At 36.9% G+C, this 19,833-nt stretch overlaps 1 protein-coding gene across 1 annotated transcript in view; it reads left to right on the top strand.

Moving 5' to 3' along the window:
- SPAG17 (sperm associated antigen 17) overlaps positions 1–19,833 on the top strand; it is a 229,695-nt gene that overhangs the window by 115,870 nt on the left and 93,992 nt on the right. Inside the window, exons 19-24 of the mRNA XM_079944374.1 lie at positions 412–593; positions 2,170–2,267; positions 10,638–10,874; positions 12,388–12,499; positions 14,626–14,781; positions 16,123–16,236. Of these exons, the coding sequence (XP_079800500.1) occupies positions 412–593; positions 2,170–2,267; positions 10,638–10,874; positions 12,388–12,499; positions 14,626–14,781; positions 16,123–16,236 (899 nt within the window). The remainder of the gene's footprint in view (positions 1–411; positions 594–2,169; positions 2,268–10,637; positions 10,875–12,387; positions 12,500–14,625; positions 14,782–16,122; positions 16,237–19,833) is intronic.

Here is a 19,833-nt window from a genome sequence, read left to right as displayed (position 1 = left end):
AGTCAATTAAGATAGTACCTATTGTGCTATAAAATTGGCCTAAAAAGAGATTTTGCCATATTACTCTCCAATTAATAGCATTGAGAATGACTGTTTCTCCAAACCGTCATCAACTCTTGGTATTATCAAGCATTTTAATCTTTGGTTTGGATGGAAATATCTAATTTTTAATTTTATACATCTTTAATCATGAAGGAAGCTGAACAATTTTCAAATGTTTATTGGATATTTATATATGACTACTTTGTACAAAATATATTCTAGGATATATTGCTATTACATTTGTTACATGGGCAATTTAGAATCAGTTCATTTTTTTAAATTTCATTTGCACAATCAGTATCTTAAGCACTTGTTGACTTTAGCTAATATTAGCTCAATTGTCACCTGCTGTTCTTTGCTTTTTTTTAGGAATTATTTGGAACTTGTTGCAAAATCCATTCAAGATTGGATCATAAAAGAAGAAACTGTATATCAGGAAGCTAAAATGGCTGAGGAAATCAGTAGGACCAAGAATGAGCTGGAAATAAAATCTTCTGCTGGTACCAAAATTTCTTCTACTAGCAAAATTTATTCTATTAAAAAATCTAAAAATAAGTAACCAGTTGAACTTATACATAAGTCCAAAGACATTCTATTTATTAATTTAATCAAGACAGTGAACATTTCAGGATTAAAAAGAGTTATCCACAAAATTTCTGAGACTCTTCACTTTCCCTAAAAAATAGAATAGCTGCATTCTAAATATGATGAAAATATTTGTTGTATATTGATTGATACTTGTCTTATATTGACCATACTTCCTGCCAGATCTGAAAGATTCAATCTATTCAGATCCAGTGTGATGCTGAGAAATGCCAAATGTCTTTATTTTGCTGGGATTGATAGGTTCACCTATCTAAGTTTTGTTGGCAATATGTGAGTTAGATTCAGAGTCAGTATGTCTCCGTAAGAATCATTATGGCTTCCAAAGTGAGATTAAAACAAGACCTTCCTTAGAAGAGTAAACAAAATAGTCCCGAGACTAACTGGGAGTTAGAATTTAAAAATGAAGGAAAAACGGATTACTGGGGGCCTGTGACATGGACTCTACAGGATGTTGGATCAATAGATATTTTCATTTTTGTTGTTGTCAATTTTCTTGGCTTTGATGCTGTCAGTCAGAGAGAAGAGGGTGAGAAAAAGAGGAAGGATACTTGATAAATAAGTGAAATGTTGAGGTAATTCATCTGGAAAGTAAAGATATTTCACTGGGTTCGTACAAAGGAAATGAGCTCTGTGTGAATAATACTCATTGTTTCTGATAACCAAGTTGAGAGTGATTTCCTATAAAGAAGCAAAACTATATAATTTCCAAAGTTTTTGCAACCACTATAAACTACCAAAGCCAATTTGCTTGGCTTGATTCTAAAATAAAACTTGGAAAACCAAGTCAAAGATGAAGCATTCACCTTTCACCAAAATGGTTACATAATCCATCCATCAACTCAGCCTTCCTCCTGATGGGGTGCAGCAGGACAGCACTAGGTAATTGGAATACTCGATGGGACTATCTAAAAAGACAGGTAGGGCTGCCCTCTCACAATCGTGTCCAGGCCATACTTTACTGTTAGTAGCAAAAATTGTGGGTTGACTGCCTTTTCTTTATTCTGCTTCTGAGCAGAACCAAAAGCTTAATAATTATCTGGGTGTCTATGGACCAAATTCAGAAAATGGTTTATTTGGAATTGGGATTGGAATACACCTGGTAGGTATAGCATTCAGTTTGAGGCCTCTCAAGTCAGGACAGATGTAAATCTTCACAACAGAATAACTATGATGGCAAGAGGAGGGCTTCAGTATAGAAAGAAAAGTTACATTTGTTCTGTGTGGTCTTAAGGGGTTAAATTAGGATTAATTAGGTTAAAACTCTAGTGAGAGAGAGTCCAGTTCACTAAAAGCTTCAAAATCTCAACACTTTGAGAATGGAATGTACTGCCTCCACAGATGGTGAGTTGTTCATCCCTAAAAGAGCTCAGTTCCACTTCAGATGTCTACTCTAGAGATGGCAAAAAAAGAATTCAGAGATGAGTGAATGGGGATCCCCTACAACCCAGACGCTTGGTCCTTCGATGAAACCTTATTTTATTAGAGAGTTTTACTAAGAAGTTTAATTTTCTCTGATTATAGGTAACAAAGAAATGAGCAAAACAGAGATATCAGATCAAGAAAAAGAAAAAGAAAAAGAGAAGGAAAAGATTCCTTTTATTTTAGAAGGCTCTCTCAAGGTAATCCAAGGAAAGACAAATGACACTGACAAATCACAAGGTCAAAGTTATTTTGTGCTAGTTTGTGTGGTATAACAGGAAATGATCTTTCTGCTAAACTTGAAATGACAGTCTCTCCACCAAGCTATTTCCTCCATCAGATGATAAGCCTTTAGGAAACTATGCCAAAATCCAGGGCAGTGCTTTGTTCATAGTTGGTAAACTCTCTGCATCTGCTGCAGGAAGTTGTTTTTGTTTGCATTTTTATTGGAATTTTTAGTTACAAAAGTAATACATGCTTTTATAAGAAATCAAACTTAACCTGGCTGTCCTAAGACCCTAAAGTCAGAAATATTAATGATTTGGCATGTTCTATGCTTATACAAGCATGCATGCACAAATATAAGAGAGTATTCATGTTTGGTTTTGGTTTAGGTTTGGTATGTTTGTTTTTAACTCTGCTACATGCTTTTTTCTCTTGGCAACACATCATGAATATCACTTCCGGACAGTATCTAGAGATCTAACTTATTTTCATAGCATTATATTAGTCTATGATTTGGATGTACCTTAATTTATTAAACAATTTCCTTAGTAATAAATACCACTTTTTTCTATTTATACAGAAATATTTAACTTTTATGTAGTCAAATCAATCATCTTCGGCCAAAATTTAAAAGACACAATGCCAGATTTTGTCAAGGATGTGAAGTAAAGTAAATTCTCATACACTGCTGATTGAAATATAAGTTGGTACTTCCACTTTGGAAAATTGGACATACATACTAAAGTTAAGCATATGATTTCTCTTTAACCAAATAGTTTCACTCCTAAGTATATACCTAATATACTTATGCATGCATGTGTTCACCAAGACACATGGACACAGTTTTCCTTGCAGCATTATTTTTAATTCTCCCAAACTGGAAACAATTCAAAGATTCATCAGTAGAATGCCTAGAATGGTTCATGTAATGAAATACTATGCAGCTCTGGAAATAAATGACATATAGCTACACACAGAAATACGGATGAATCTCACACACATGTTAAGCAAAAGAAGAGAAAGTTAAAAGACTATATACCTTATGTAGGATTTTGTTTACATAAGTTTTTAAATAGGCAAAGTTAAACTAATGTATTAAAAATTAGGATGATATTTGCCTTTGGGGCAGTACAAGTGGGTGGTAATTGAGGAGAAGCGTGAGGAGGGCTTCTGGGGAGCTGGAGGTCGTCTGTTTCTTGACCTGGTGGTAGTTTTACAGGAGCACTTACTTGGTGGTAGTTCATTCAGCTGTTCACTTAGGATTTGTGCTCTTTTTGTATGTACGTTACAGCTTGTCAAAAAAAGCATTTTAAAAATCTGTCATTTTTTTTTTTATGGTTTTAGGGCTTCTGTGTTTTTGGTTCCATCAGGTTGATTCCACCTTGAGTTTGTATGTTAATTTTCCTTCACTCTCTTAGAATATTTTCATAGATATCCTTTTTATATTCAGAGATCTAATCTATCTGAAATACATGTTTCGTAGCATAATGTAAGGGTCTTTTTCTCTGCCAGATGGACTGTCATTTTACTAGTACTATTTAATTAAATGTAATATTAATCCCCACCCCTTAAACAAATTGGAATATTGATATGTCACATATTAGGTACCCATTTTTTAATCCATTTTTATAGATCCCTATAAAATGATAAGAGATGTCCTGAACTCTTCTGAACACTATAGTGTCTACTGAGTGTTTGTGTCCTTCAAAATTCACATGTTGAAAGCCTAATCCCAATGTGATGGTATTTTAAACCATTTTTGAATGCTGTATTCTGTTTCAGTTAATTATTCTTATACAAGTACCATACTATTTTAATTCCGGTAGCTTTGTTGTAAGCTTATAGACTGTGTAGGCAGGAGCTGATTTTCCCACCTCCATCAGTATGCAATAACCCTCAAAAGAGCATTGGTTAAGACTGGTGAGCCTCCCTGGCTTCTTGGTATTAATGATAAAGATAATTACATGGCAAATCTTTAAGTTTATTATTATTTGCTGCTTAATCTTAGTAAATTTTTAAAGTATCTGTTGGTATTGAAACTAATATCTATTGGGGTTTTTTCCCCTTTATTTAGGAGATATATTGAATTATGGAGATTGATTTAACAATATGAATAACCTTTGTATTTCTAAAACAAACTTCTCCTCAGCATTTCCTAAAGTTTAGTCCTTATCCCACAAAACCACATATGCCGTAATTGCCTAGGTATCTCTGGGGGGAGGAGAGACTTAAAATATACGTGTTTTCACTCCATTCTAACTGATCTTTGGGAATAGAACCTAGGAATTTTAATTTTTAGTTAAGTCCCTGGGTCCATCTTTATGTACATTATTGATGAAAAATTATAGCACCATTTTTTTCATGGAATGTTATTATTTTAATATTTTAATTAGTATTTTAATATTTAATTATTTTAATAAATAACTTACTCTGTTCTGATAGTATTTTATCTAGAATTTTTGTGTCTATGATGAATGAAATGATAGGCTTTTGTGTTGTTCTTAACAAGCATTACTATTAAGGTTACGTTGGCTTCTTTTTTGGGGGGGGAGGTGCTGCACCTCACGGTATGTGGAACTTCCCTGAACAGGGATCGAACCCACGCCTCCTGTAGTGGAAGCATGGGATCTTAACCACCAAACAACCAGGGAAGCACCATGTGTTGGCTCTTTTTTTTAATTTAAGTATAGTTGATGTACAATATTATATAAGTTACACATGTTCAGTATAGTGATTCACAATTTTATAAAGACAGTAATGGCTATTACAAAGGCAGCACCTAATCAAAAGATTGTGAAGCCTGTGAAGGTTTCTGCACCCCGAGTTGGTGGAAAGCACTAAGTTGGCAGATGAGATTTTCAAATAAAGATATAATTATAACTAAAAAAAAAATCACTACATTTATAGTTGTTACAAAATATTGGCTATATTCCCTGCGTTGTGCAATAGATCCGTGTAGTTTATTTTATACCTAATACTTTGTACCTCTTAATCTCCTTCCCCTATATTGCCCCTCCCCCTCCCTCTCCCCACTGGTAACTACTAATCTGTTCTCTATATCTGTGAGTCTGTTTCTTTTTTTTATATTCACTAGTTGTTTTGTATTTTTTAGATTCTACATGTAAGTGATATCATACAGTATTTGTCTTTCTCTGACTTATTTCACGTAGCATAATACCCTCCAAGTCTATCCATGTTGCTGCAAATGGCAAAATTTAATTCTTTTTACGGCTGAGTAGTATTCTATTGTGTGTGTATATATATATATATATATATATATATATATATATATATCACATCTACTTTAGCTGTTCATCTGTTGATGGACACTTAAGTTGCTTCCCTATCTTGGCTATTGTAAATAATGCTGCTATGAAATTGGGGTGCATGTTGGCTTTTAAAATGAATTAAGGAAGCACAGCAAGGTTACTGTATGCAAGATTAACATAGAAAAAGAAATCACTGGAGTTCCTATTCACCAGCAATAACTGATTAGAAAATGTAACATAAAACCAATATCATTCACAAGAGCAACAAAAACTATAAGGTGGCAAGAAAAATAAATTAATAAAAGATTTTTCTTTATGGAGAAAATTACAACATATTATTGAAGGACAATAAACACCTGAATAAGTGGGAAAATATACCATGGTCTGGATGAGAAGACTCAGTTTAGGATATGAAATATACTCATATACCTTTAAAAGTATATGCTCATACTTTCTTTTGTTTTGTTTGTTTATTTATTTATTTTTGGCTGCGTTGGGTCTTTGTTGCAACCTTCAGGCTTCTCTAGTTGCGGCGAGCAGGGGCTACTCTTCTTTGCGGTGTGCAGGCTTGTTGTTGCAGAGCAGAGCTCTAGGCATGCAGGCTTTAGCAGTTGCGGCACATGGGCTCAGTAGTTGTGGCTCGCTGGCTCTAGAGCACAGGCTTAGTAGTTGTGGCGCACGGGCTTAGTTGCTCCACTGCACGTGGGATCTTCCCAGACCAGGAATCGAACCCGTGTCCCCTGCATTGGTAGGTGGATTCTTAACCACTGCGCCACCAGCAAAGTCCCGTGGGGCTTTTTTTTAATTGGTACGTTTTTCATATCTGTGCCAGGCTGACCTCTTCTAGATCCTGAGTCAGGTCAGCGGGTTTAGGTTTTGTTAGTTACATCGGTTGATTTTGTTTTCTGCTGTGTTCGGTGCACACACTTGACAGCCATCCACTTCTGCTCAGAGGTAAAAGGGTATTCAGCTTTTCTGATATAATCCTGTTGAAGTCCATCAAGACCCATCTTCACTACAAGAGCAATTAAGGCTCCTTCCGTTGGTTTCCCCATTAGAGTGTTGTTTCTAATTACAGCATCATTGCACACACAGCCCGCCTCAACAATTTTGCTAACAGATGGGTTATAGAATCCATGAACAACACCACCATCAACAATCACTTCCCCAAATGGATTGTAGCCAACTCCAGTAACCTCAGCACACAGGCCATCTGAAGTAAATATGTGGGTAACAGTCATTTCATTCTTCATCAGGGTTCCAGTTTTATCTGAACAAATCATGTTACAGCAGCCCAGAGTTTCAACAATAGGTAGTTTTTTCACAATGGCCCTTTTCTTCACCATTCTCATAACACCAAGGGCTAGAGTCCCTGTGACCACAATGGGAAATAGAAATATATTCCTATCAAAATTTCAGCAGTTTTTTAATGAACCTTAGAAAGCTGATTCTAAAATTAATAAAGAAAAACAAAGGGATAGGAGCTTTCTTTCAGATAGTATTTTACTGACAAATTCTATCTCTTTATTTTTACCTTTCTGTGGCTTGATAGTTTAAGTGTGTCTCTTGTAAACAGGAATTATAAACTAGATTTAAAAAAAATTATACTGATGATTTTTCTTTTAGCAGAAGACTTGAATCCATTTATACCTATTCTAATAAACTATATATTAAGATATATAGTTTATTTTCGATTTTCAATCTGTTTTCTATTTTCCTACCTTTTCTGTGATCCTTTTTTCTTGTTTTCTTTTGTATGTTTTTTTCCTTTTTTACTTGCAATCAATTTGATGATAGGGAACACTAATTTTAACTCTAAGTAAAATGTTATCCTCCCTCACCAGAAGAATTCTGTTTTTCATATTTGTAGACTGTATTCTGGGGAAAAATTGTACTCAGTGAGTTGTCAATAAAATATTTGCAGAAATTACTTTTCTTGCTTGTTACATAAATACCTACACAATATCCTTGATATTGTCTTTTGACCCAAAAAGCCTAAGTTATTTACTATCTGGCTCTTAATAGGAAAAGTTTATAATGTATACACTTTATTTCTATTCTTCTAGTGGTTGCTCTAGATTTTCAACTTGTATATATAATTTAATGAAGTCTCAGTAAAATATCTTTCTTCCAGAACAATACAAGGAATTATTAAAACGGCTTACTCTCTCCCAACCTGTGTTTAAGTTTTATCTTGATTTTTTTTGTTCCCACAAATTAGACATTATTATTGTCATTGCTTTATACAGTCAGTGCTATTGAGATTTAGCCCCATGCTTGCCATTTGTTTTGTTGAGCATTTCTTCTCACATCTTCTATTTTGTGAGTATTTCCTTTAGAACTTCCTTTAGTGAGGGTTTGTTGCTATTGAACAGGTCTGAAAAATGGTTTTACTTTACCTTATTTATTAAACATAGTTTTAATTTATAAAATTCTTGGTTGACTTTTTTGTATCCTGTTAGTACTCTCAAGATTTTGTTCCACATTTTTCTACCTGATGCTGTAGTTGTTAATATTGGGTTGGCCAAAATTTTGTTCAGGTTTTTCCATAAGATGTTATGGAACAGACTTTTTGGCCAACCCAATAAATTGATTGTCAATCTAACTTGTCATTCTTTTATAGACAGTTCATCTTTTCTCTCTAGCTGCTTTGAAAACATGTGGTGGTGTGCTGGTAAATGTTTAGCATTAGCTCTCTAGGAAAAAAAATTCTGTATAGATAAATAGATAGTTTATTCTAAATTTTACTGATATATGGTATGTATAGCACACAATTTACAAATAATAAAATAGGTAATACTCTTTATTGTAAATTCCATTTAGCCAGTGGATTCTCACAGAATTGCTTTCATTGATTTTTACTAAGCTCTTACATCTTTAGCCAGCCTATAGTTGCAATTGACAAACAAGGGTAGTGCCACAATGAATGCTGATTGATATTTTCATTTACATAAGCAAGTAAGACAAAAGTGAGCAACAGAGGGATATGTCTCACTTAGTCACCAATGATATTAGCAACTTCTTTGCTGAATCAGGTAATAGTTTTTAAATACTCGAAGAATATTTCCTCAATTTTTTTTGTGCTAGTTACAGTGTAACAGCTCAAAACACAGCACACTGCATTATTAACATCTTCTCCATCATTTTTTAAAGTCTATGTAGTCAACGAGTAGTCAATAAATCCCTGATTTGTAGCATTTGCTGATATCTGTAGTGTAAATACTCCCATCATGGCTGACTTCAAGCTACTGATAAGATGTCACTGTATGTGGAGTTGGAAACAATATGCAGTAGCACACTGTTATAATTCTACCATACAGATACAATTTACATAGATAACCCCAAGAGCATAGATCAGGGGTCCCCAACCCCCAGGCTGCTGACCACTACTGGTCCTCGGCCTGTTAGGAACTGGGCCGCTGTGAGAGCTGTGGGCGGGCGAGGAAGGGAAGCTTCATTTGCTGCTCCCTTTCACTCCCCATCGCTCACATTACTGCCTGAACCATCACTCGCATTACTGCCTGAACCGTCACTCGCATTACCTCCTGAACCATCTCCCACCCAGCCCTGTCCGTGGAAAAATTGTCTTCCACAAAACCGGTCCCTGGTGCCAAAAAGGTTGGGGACCGCTGGCATAAATCATAGTTAAATGTAACAAAGTAGTTAGGAAAGTGGTACGTTTTGAGTGTTTATTGCCTTTGTTTTTAATGGTATTTTATTGTGCATTTGTATCATTTGATTTTAATAATGGATGTGGTTAAAACTGACTCGCAAAATTCCTGAAAGTTTAACAATAAACTCTTCCAAGTCAATATGACCCAGGTCCAGCACATCACTATCATTTCCTGGGTTTGATTCACTGGTTAGTGTCTTTCATCAGCTCTGGAAATGTCTCATCCATTATCTGTTCAAATACTGCCTTTTCAAAACTCCTATTCCATTTCCAATAGGGCTTTCAAACTCACTGATTTTTGATACTCTCTTGTTTTTACTGATACTTTCGATGCCTCCTTTTCTTTCTTTAAGCATATTAAAATACTTATTTTATATTCTCTGATAATTCCAATATCTGCAGTCTTTGCAAATTAATTTCAGAGTTTGTTTCTTCTTCAGGTTTTTGATTTTGACTTAGTTCCTCAGATTTTGTGATTTTCCTTTGTGAACTCACATTTTGCCCACAATCTTTTCAGAATACTTTTAAGGCGATGTACATTTTGGCCACAAATCTATGTGAGGACAGGCTTGTGGTTAAGCGTTCTCAGGGCCAATTTCCTCCTGCCCTCTCTGCTCCTACTTTAACTCAGGGCCAGGGAAGCTGACTAGCTTTCATGATTTTACTCTATGGGGCAAGATTTTTTTCTAGTTCACGCAGTGAAGGTGTCATTTTAAAAAAATACCCATGCTATTCACAGGTCTCTGATCTCCTGGGTTCTGGCTCTAGTCCCTATAACTCCCAAAACCCAAGTTCTTGGCTTCCAGGGATGGGCAGATAACCCTGGGAAACTGCTGTTTTCAGTGCTTCCTTGCCTCATTGAATTAGTGCTTTCTCATATTTTTTACTTTGCTGCCAACATTGCTATGCATTACAATGCATTGCATTACATTGCTATGCATTACAATGATGATTTGATATTTTAGCCATCATTTCTGAAATATTTTATGCCAGGAATGTTTCTTTGTACATCTTGTCTACCATACTGCTGATTAACCATGTTTAGAACCTAAATTGGGGATTGGATTCTTGTGGAAAAGTATAAGAGCCAGGGAGACCAGCTAAGAGGCTGATGCAGTAGTTCAGGTTAAAGATTAAAAGACCTGAAGTAGAGAAAACTTCAACAGAGGGTGAGAGAAAAAGCTGAAGTGAAGAGAGATCTCTGCAGAGGATTGGCAGGGTTTAGCATACAGAAGTTGGGTGAGAGAAAGAGAATCAAGGATGACACCACAATTTCTAGCTCAGTATTTTGATCCATCAGAGATACAGCTTATAAAAATCATGTTAAATATTCTCCAGAGTGAACCTGAATAGGATCAGATTTGTTTCAAAATCCTATTAATTTTTTAAAAATGTGTTTACAGGCATGGAAAGAACAAGATAGGTTAGCTGAAGAGGAACGCTTAAAGGAAGAAAGAAAAGCAGAAAAGAAGAGTAAGGACTCTGGTAAAAAGAAAGGCAAGGGAAAACTAGAGAAAGAAGATGGTAGGAATTTCAAGAGAGAAAATTTTTTAAAGGAGAAATTGGAAGAAGAGCAAATAAAGATCCTGGAAATAACAGAGGAGCCCCTCCAGGAACCAGAACCTGAGATCGTTTACTCGGTAAAATCAATTTTCTAAAAAGCTCCTTTGGGTCATTCCTAATTGTTTGGGGAAGAACACAGCTTCTGTGGAAACATACGGTTTTCAGTCTTCACTGCCACCACAGAGGCCTTGGGGTTTCTTCTAGTATAGAAGATCTCAGACCTGCAGTCCATCCTGTGATACCTAGGACCTTCTTTGCAGCTGATCATCAAGACAGGAACACCCTTAGGCCAGTTTTTCTTGAGTGCCATGAAGCTAGGTTTCTAGGGGTGGTAAAGATGGAAATTTGACACAAAAGCATTCACTTAGGTGTATGTAAATAAGCAACTGTGATAGATCAGCATTGTATCAAACCAAACTTGGGTCCACTTGCCTGCACACAGTAACGCCAGTCTACTGACACCGGGTTGTGGTGAAGGAAAGTGCAACGTTTATCGCAGGGCACCAAGCAAGGAGTCCTGGGCAGCTAGTGCTCAAAGCAACCAACTTCCCAATGGGTTTCAGGAAAGCATTTTTAAAGGCCAGGTGAGGGAGGGAAGTCGCAGGGTATGTGACCATCTCCTGAAGACTTCTCTGATTGGTTGATGGTGAGGTAACAGGGCAGTGTCACAGGGGTTAACATTATCAATCCTTAGGCACCAGTAGGTCTGGGGGCTATGGTGCTCATGGTCATCAAGTACAATAGTTCATTTCTTCCATTTGGTGCTGGTTTTAGTATCTGTAAGGCAACTCAGGAAATGTGCCTCAAATACTATTATCTAGGTACTTCAGAGGAGCTAAAGCAGAGGATATGGGGGAGGAGTCTGTCCCAGGAAGGCCCATAGAGTCCTGCTCAGTTACAATAGTGGACAAAGAGGTTGGCTTTTTCTGTCTCAGATGATGGGACTTGCTGAGTACATTGGGTTGTCTCTCTGTATGCACCCACGTTACTTGCCTGTATGCTTTTGTGAAACCTTCCCTTTGCCAATCTCTCCCTCAAGCTGTTTTATGAGAAAAACCTAATCAGAAAAAAAAAAAGATGGGAAAAAAAGTAACAGCCCTTGTCCTTTCTAGTTACTACTCTGAGCCAGTTGTTCTCAAGCTTTAGCCTGCATCAGTATCACTTGGAGCTCTATTAGCGACACTTAGTAAAAAAAAAAAAAAAAGTCTTTAACACTTGACCTTCTAAAATGTAAAGTACCAATACTCCTCAGTATATTAGCTCTCTTTAAACAGGAAATTAACAGCCAATGAAGGAGAAATTAATAACTTATCGCACTGCCTTGGCAATAGTCCAGTGATTTGAATTGCACTGGGTTATGAGGATGCTCCAGTGAACAGAGTTTAAAATCATGTACCTTCTTTAATTCTACCTGTCATTATAACACTACAGGAGGTGCCAAAGATAAGATGGACACTGGCCTCTGAGTCTACAAAGTGACAAATCATTTAGCAGAAATTAGGCTTATGGCAGCTTTAACTGGCTCACATGGATGACCTAATTTTTGTCCATTGCCATTCCACACGCAAAGCATGATGTTTTCTTTTCTAGTTTCGTGGATACAACATGGGAGAAGTACCAGTCCAAATCTCAGGAACAAATTATTATCTGTATCCTTCCGATGGAGGGCAGATTGAAGTAGAAAAGACAACATTTGAAAAAGGTACATTTTGAAAGCAGCTGGTTAATGGTTTGGAAGATATTAACCCATTTCAGATAATCCTGGGGCCTTGTACTCCTGAGTATGATATGTGAGAGTAGTAATGTGCCCCCAGTGATTCACTTATGCACAACGTTCCCCACTTTCAGACTTCACACTCTTCTGTTGTAATAGCCTCTGCAAGGCACAGGCCAGCCGTGAGGTTACCTGGGCACACTAAGACAAACATTCCAGTTGTTAAAATATGAAAATATTTCCATAGGATTGGAAAATAGTATAATAGTAACTGCAGTAAGCAAATCGTTACTTAATAATGTTAATTACAACACATAGTGTTATCTCAGAAACTAAGCACATACTGTGAATTTAGAGCAAATTCCTGATTTGGTTTCTGGAGCACAGAGTTTGGGGGCCTGCTGCCAATATCCAGTTATTTTTGCTATAAAGAAATTGCCTCTGGATTCAGAAGTCATTAAGTGGGAGGGAGGTCTTGGAGATGAGCTGAGGAGGACCTAGTCTGGAAAAAGGAAATGTTTCATTCTCCCCAAGGGAAGAGCAGATCTGGGCTCTAGGGAACTCACTGGGGACATCTTGTAGAGCTTCTCTTTTCACTTTGCTTTAAAGATTTCTTAGGATGGGTTTGAGGACCTGGGTTTTATTTGACAGCTTATTGTCTAGTAGGGAGCTGTGGTCTCTGAGAGCTGGGAAAAGTCAGTGGGGAGGGAGTGTAAGCAAGATCCTGTTTAATGTCCACAAGATTAGGCAACCCAACAAGGGACACCAGGGCTCCTCCCATCCACACTCTGCCTGAGACACCAGCCCGCCCCTTCTCACTCCCTACCCTTCCTCCAGCCCTCTCTTAATTTTCCTTCCTTCCTTCCTCCCTTTATCCCTTCCTCCCTTCTTCCCTTCCTCCCTCCCTTCCTTCCTTCCTATCATCAAATGACCATCAATTTAATGAGGAAATCATTACAAGAGTGAGAACGCTATTCCCTATGTGGAATCATGGCTCAAGCATCATTAGATAGTAACTGCCACATCAAACAAAAGATCCTACCAATGATTTTTAAACTAAAAAGGCCTACAAATTATTCAAATTATTTAAAGAATGGTTTGTGGTACAACTTATATCAAATGCCAGACTGTTTTATTATATAAAGTTTGTTTATTTAAAACATGAAAGGGGGGACTTCCCTGGCGGTCCAGTGGTGAGGACTCCGGCTTCCACTGCAGGGGGCGGGCTTTGATCCCTGGTCGGGAACTGAGATCCCGCAGGCCACTTGGTGCAGCCAAAAAAAATAAATAAAAATAAAGACATTTAAAACATGAAAGGGATTTTTATTAATAGATAGGTGTGCATATTTATTTATATTACAATATTTTTTAGTGTTTAATATTTTGAATATCAACCCTGGGTGTAGGGTACAAATAGTAGTAACTAAAAATGGAACTCAGAATCACAGAACTGAGAAAAGCACTGGACTCAAGTTTTAAAATGCTATGTTCCATTTTCAGTAACCGTTCTTTACTCTTACCAATATTTGCATATGCATGTAATATATATGTTTCAGATGGTTCATAGTAAGTACATTTTTATCTTAATTCTATCAACTTTGAGATATGATCATTCAATGAAAGTTGAAAAGGAAAGGCTGGGTTAAAAAAAAAAAGAAAAAAGCTGGAAGAGGAGACAAAGAATGAGTCAGAACACTAGCAGAAAATGTTTTGTTTGGGAAATTCTTATATGTTCCTACTAACAATAATAACTACTGTAACTAACATTTATGCAATTCTTTATCAATTACAAAATCCTTTCACGTTAACCATCATGTGTGATTGATCATAAAGTTGAGTATAGGTATACCTTAGCCAATTTACTCTCCCTTCTGTAATTGGATTTTAGGTATGAGCAGAAAGTCTGCAAACATCTCCCTGATCCACCTGCTGTTCCTTCCTGGAATTCCACCAACACTTTTTTCTTTTAGGTATCTTTTTATAAAAGTAGTGACATCCCTAGGTATTTCTAGTCCCTGACTTAAATGCTATGCTGCATTATTTAGAGGTCTTATCACAGAGCTTAATTGGGGCATCACAATCAGCCCATTTTCTATCCCATGATTCTTCTCCAGGCCCAACTTTTATCAAAGTGAAAGTGAAAAAGGACAAGCACAATTTTTTAATTCATTTAAGAGACCCTAAGAAAATTTTGAAAAAGGAGAAAAAAGAGGATTATCCTTCAGAAGATGAGGAAGGAGAAGGAGAAGGAGAGCAACATTTTGAAAAAGGTAAGCAGCTGCATCTTTGTGGCAGTGGGTATCAGTACTTCCACCATAGGTCAAACCTATCCACCTAACAGAAACACATGCATCCCTGGCAGGTAGCATGTGTAATTTTTACAGATGATAACTGAAGTGTTTTGCCATCTTGTTTATATACACTTTCCCTAATGTAAAGGGGATATACGTCATATACATAGCCCATCTATAGTGGGCTGCTTACTTGGTTTTGCCTCTTCTGGGAACCCAGCTCTTGATTCCAGCTGACATGGAGAGTCTACCTCGCCTGGCTACCTTTTTGTAGCAACATTGAGTTTGCAATGTCCTTTCTGTTCTGAATTTTGTTTAATGCACTGTACCAAGTGCAATCTCTAGGACTCAGGTCCTTATTAATTGATTCCTACTGAAGGTTTGGCTTCTCTGCGATACTGACTGTGAATGATAGGGTTTCTATCTATGATCTATCACTTGGATCTCCATGTAGTATCAATTTTCTTAAACTGCAAGAACAAGAAAAAAATCCTAAATTTGGCCATGAGCATCTCGACCTGCTTGTAGATGAGAGTTCCAAGTGGATGTCCATTGATCATACACCATGAAACTTCTTGATAACACCATTTAACATGTCCCAGCAACACCAGCTGGAAAAATTAATTGCTTCTTGCCCAGTGTAGGTTATACCTGCAAATGGAGATGAGTTAATTAATAAAATGCTTTTGGACTCAAGTTAGTAATAAGTAATAAGATCAATGACTAAATCTAGCTAATAAATTTAGTTATAGTCACAGTGTTTTATAAATTCAAGGTAAGAATACAATGTTTGACAAGTTTGAATGTACCCAAGAACTTAAAATCAGAAATTTAAAAATTACTCTTCTTTGTTTTATCTGATATAAAAATATATGGTTTAGTATAAAAATTAGGAAATATAGGAATACTTTAAAAAGATGACAGTTGCTCATAATTCTACCATCCCAGCAGTAACCACTATTCACAGTGTATGTCTTTCACTTTATCATGATGAGCAGTTTCCTATTCATTAAATATTTTAAAAAATCATATTATAATAACTGTATGGTGCATAATCTATAAAAATATCAAACCACTATGCTGTGTACCTGAAACTAATGTAAGTCAATTATACTTTGATTAAAAAATATATATCTAAAGATTTAAAAAAAAAGACTTTTTAATGATTTCATAATAATTCATTGGTATATGTACATATCATAATTTACTTAATCATATCCATGCTTTTACATATTTGGGTGATTTCTACTTCACACTGAGTTTTGCTTACATTTCTTTTTGATAAAACAAAAATGTTCTTGATTTGATTTTATCTTTTAGAAGAATCAAATGCAGAGAATAAAGCTGTCAGCAAGTTTGGATCTTTTTCTGCCACCTTGGAAAATGGAATCTGCCTCTCAATAAGTTACTATGGATCGAGTGGAATGGCGCCAGGTGAATTAAACACAACAGAAAGGATAAGTGTCCCGTGACCAAGGGCAGCTGCCCATCCTCCATCAGCTTACTTGTTGATAAACATGTTCTGATTTAATGCCCCTCATTTCCTGAGCAGTGGGAATATATGTGTGTGTACATACATATGTGTGTGTACATATGTATGTATATATATAATCTTGCGTACATAGAAAATAACAATAGTTTGACATTTTAAACAGCACTTTTCATACATATAATCTCACATATAACCACATGTACATACATATAAGTTATCTTTGTTAACTAACCCATGAAAATAAGTCTGTTAGTTGGTACCAAAAAAAAACATGATTTGCCAAAGAATCCTCTTGGTTTTCTACAGAATAATATTTCTATGAATCCTGTGTTTATGGAACTCCTCAATGTGCTTCAGAACATTAATCTTAAAGGAGCCATTCATTGGACATCTTGAAGGATTTATTTACCCTACTCTTAATAAACAAATTCTCCAACTGGAAGCTATTTCCTTACAAACCACAAAATGACCTGTCACTTTACCAAGAACCAGTTAGGAAATCTTGTGGGTTCTCATGCATTTTACAGGGATCTAACCACAAGAGATTAAAAAAAAAAAGCTTTATAAAATCAAAAGGTAATCCCTATGTTGTGTGACCTTAAACTACATGTGAATTGTGGTGATCCAATTATCTGCCGTACTATGTAGTTTCATTTCTCTAGAGACAATATTCCCATGGATCATTAATCCATGTTTCTTACCTTGTGCCAAGTATTGTAGTACTTTAGTGGGTTAGAGAGCCCATTAAATTTGTTAGTATTTTTGCTTTATTTGGGGGTTTGACTTTTAATTTTGTAGTTGATTCATTTTTAATCCAACACTTGGAAAAGTCATTTGTTGCCTAACAGATTATGTATTAAAATCCACAATCACACACAGTCACTAACAAACCATACTCCAACTGAACAAGGTTATCATTATTTTACATTAAGATATTTACACTCTATATCAACTATGTTGCTGCTATTTTCTAAGTGATTTACTTATTGTTGATCTAATCCTTAAATTAATATGTAATCTTTCCATTTAATACAGATGTTCCTAATTTCAGTTTATAGGTACTGCGTTTGAAAATGTTTATAGTGTAGATAATAAGTAATGTTTTACTTCCTGTATATTAGAAAAGTTGAAGGCATGAGTCTTTGTAAAAAATATATTATAAATTCCTTAAGGATGCATATAATACTAATATTTAAGAACGTTTATCTGCTAGTGGCTAAACAAATTTCCAATCCAGTTCCCCCCCCTCTTAATTCAATATATACAGCTCTCTAGAGCTTATTGATCTTGCTTAACTGAAACTTATGCCCGTTGATTATGATATTACTTTATGCTTCCAATTTCCTTCTCTCCGCAGCCCCTGACAACCACCATTCTACTCTTTGATTCTATGAATTCAACTATTTTAGATACCTCACATAAGTGGAATCATGCAGTGTTTGTCTTTCTATGACTGGCTTATTTCACTTAGCATAATGTGCTCAAGGATCATCCACATTGTTACACATTACAGAATTTCTTTCTTAAGACTGAACAGCATTCCACTGAATGTATACAGCACATTTTATTTATCCAGTTATCTGTCAGTGGACATTTAGGTTATCTCCAGCTCTTGGCTACCCTAGTCTTTTTTGTGCCTTTCAGTTCCTTGATGAACTGTGCTCTGTCTTATCTCTGACCAATTGCCCATGTTGTGCCCCTTGCTCAGAATTCTTTCTTGCTACGTACATCACCACTTTCAACAATGAACTTCCTCCTATACTTCAGGACTCAGATTACAGGTTACTTGCTCTGAGGAATGCTTCACCCATGTGAACTGGGTCTTTGGAGTTGAGTGGAAATTGCTTAGGCAAAGAATCAAAGGAAGGGAATTCTATTCCAGGAATAGCATGTGCAAAAGCTCAGTAGTGTAAAAGCATGACACGTTTGTGGAAAAGCAAACTGCGCAGTACAGTCAGTCCTCTGTATCCCATATCCGTGGGTTCTGAATTCGCAGATTCGACCAACCTTGAATTGAAAATATTATTTTTAAAAAAATTCCAGAAAGTTGCAAAAAGCAAAACTTTGCCCCCAAATTTGCCCCATGCCGATCACTATGCTGAAGCCACGTGAATGAAGTGATGTGTAGGCACACCCTACTGTGGCCACCTACCACGTCACAGACCTGCACTCTCTCCAGTGCTCATTGTCTGAGCATTGCTGGTCTGGTGTTCCGTTCGTTTGCTACTTGTATTGTGTGTTCATGCTTGGTTTCTGTGAAAAATGGCTCCCAAAAAGCAGTTAAGTGGTCAAAACAATTCCTCAAATGCCAAGAGAGAGCAGAAAGTGCTGTCTCTCGACAAGAAAATACAGATCTTTGATCTTCTGAAAAGTGGCGTGTGGCTTGCCAAGGTGGGATGTAAGGTCACTAAGAACAAATGGAACATTCTCACAGTAAAGCAGAAAGAAGCCGAAGTTCATGGAAGGGTTAGAGCTGCCCCTACAATGGCAGAAATGGTCTCGCAGGTTCATGACAAAGTGCTTACAAAGTGCTTGTATTTTGTATGTGGCTAGGGGACAGGTTACAGAAATATGTCCCTTTGGATGGCAAAATTACGCGTGAAAGAGCACTTAGCCTCTGTGTGCACTGTTGTGAGGGGTGAGGAGAGTGAGAGGAAGGAGTTTAAGGGCACTAATAGATGGCTGGTTAGCTGGTAAAATGCTACACCCTCAAGAACTTAAAGATCACAGGAGAATCGACATCGGCCAGTGCCAAAGCAACATCAGTGTTCCCAGAAGAACTCAAGAAGAGAAAGGCTACATTCTAGAGCAAGTCTTCAATTGTGATAAAACAGGCTGATGCCCAGTCGTACCTACATCCGTCAGAATGCCAAGCAGATCCTGGGGTTCAAGGACTGGAAAGCTTACCTTACTCTCGGGCTATGTGGCAATGCAGCAGGTCACATGATCAAGCCTAGTCTATGAGCAAACAACTCCTGGGCCCAAAAGAACAAAAACAAAAATTGTCTATGCTGTTCTGGCAGCACAACAAGAAAGCTTGGGTGACAGCCGTCTTGTTCTTGGAATGGTTCCACCAGTGCTTCATTCCTAAAATGAAGAAATACCTCAAAGAGAAAGAGCTACCATTCAAGGTGCTCCTCATAATTGACAATGCTCCCAACTAACTCAATTTCTCTGCCTCATTGACAAGGAGGTGGAAGTGATGTTCCTGCCTCCTAACACTGTATCACTGCTGCAGCCACTCAATCAAGGCATCATCGAGGACATTAAGGCAACTTATACCTGCCTCACCTTCAGGAAGATTCATGCTGCCCTTGGTGCTAACCCTGATTGCAACATTGTGGATTTAGGGACTTCCCTCGTGGTGCAGTGGTTAAGAAACCGCCTGCCAATGCAGGAGACACGGGTTCCATCCCTGGTCCAGGAAGATCCCATATGCTGCAGAGCAGCTAAGCCCGTGCACCACAACTACTGAGCCCGTGTGCTGCAACTACTGAAGCCCACGCTCCTAGAGCCCGCACTTGGCAACAAGAGAAGCC

The sequence above is a fragment of the Stenella coeruleoalba genome (assembly GCF_951394435.1).
Source record: "Stenella coeruleoalba genome assembly, chromosome: 1".
Classification (NCBI taxonomy): domain Eukaryota; kingdom Metazoa; phylum Chordata; class Mammalia; order Artiodactyla; family Delphinidae; genus Stenella; species Stenella coeruleoalba.
This window is presented reverse-complemented; position numbering and strand designations above follow the sequence as displayed.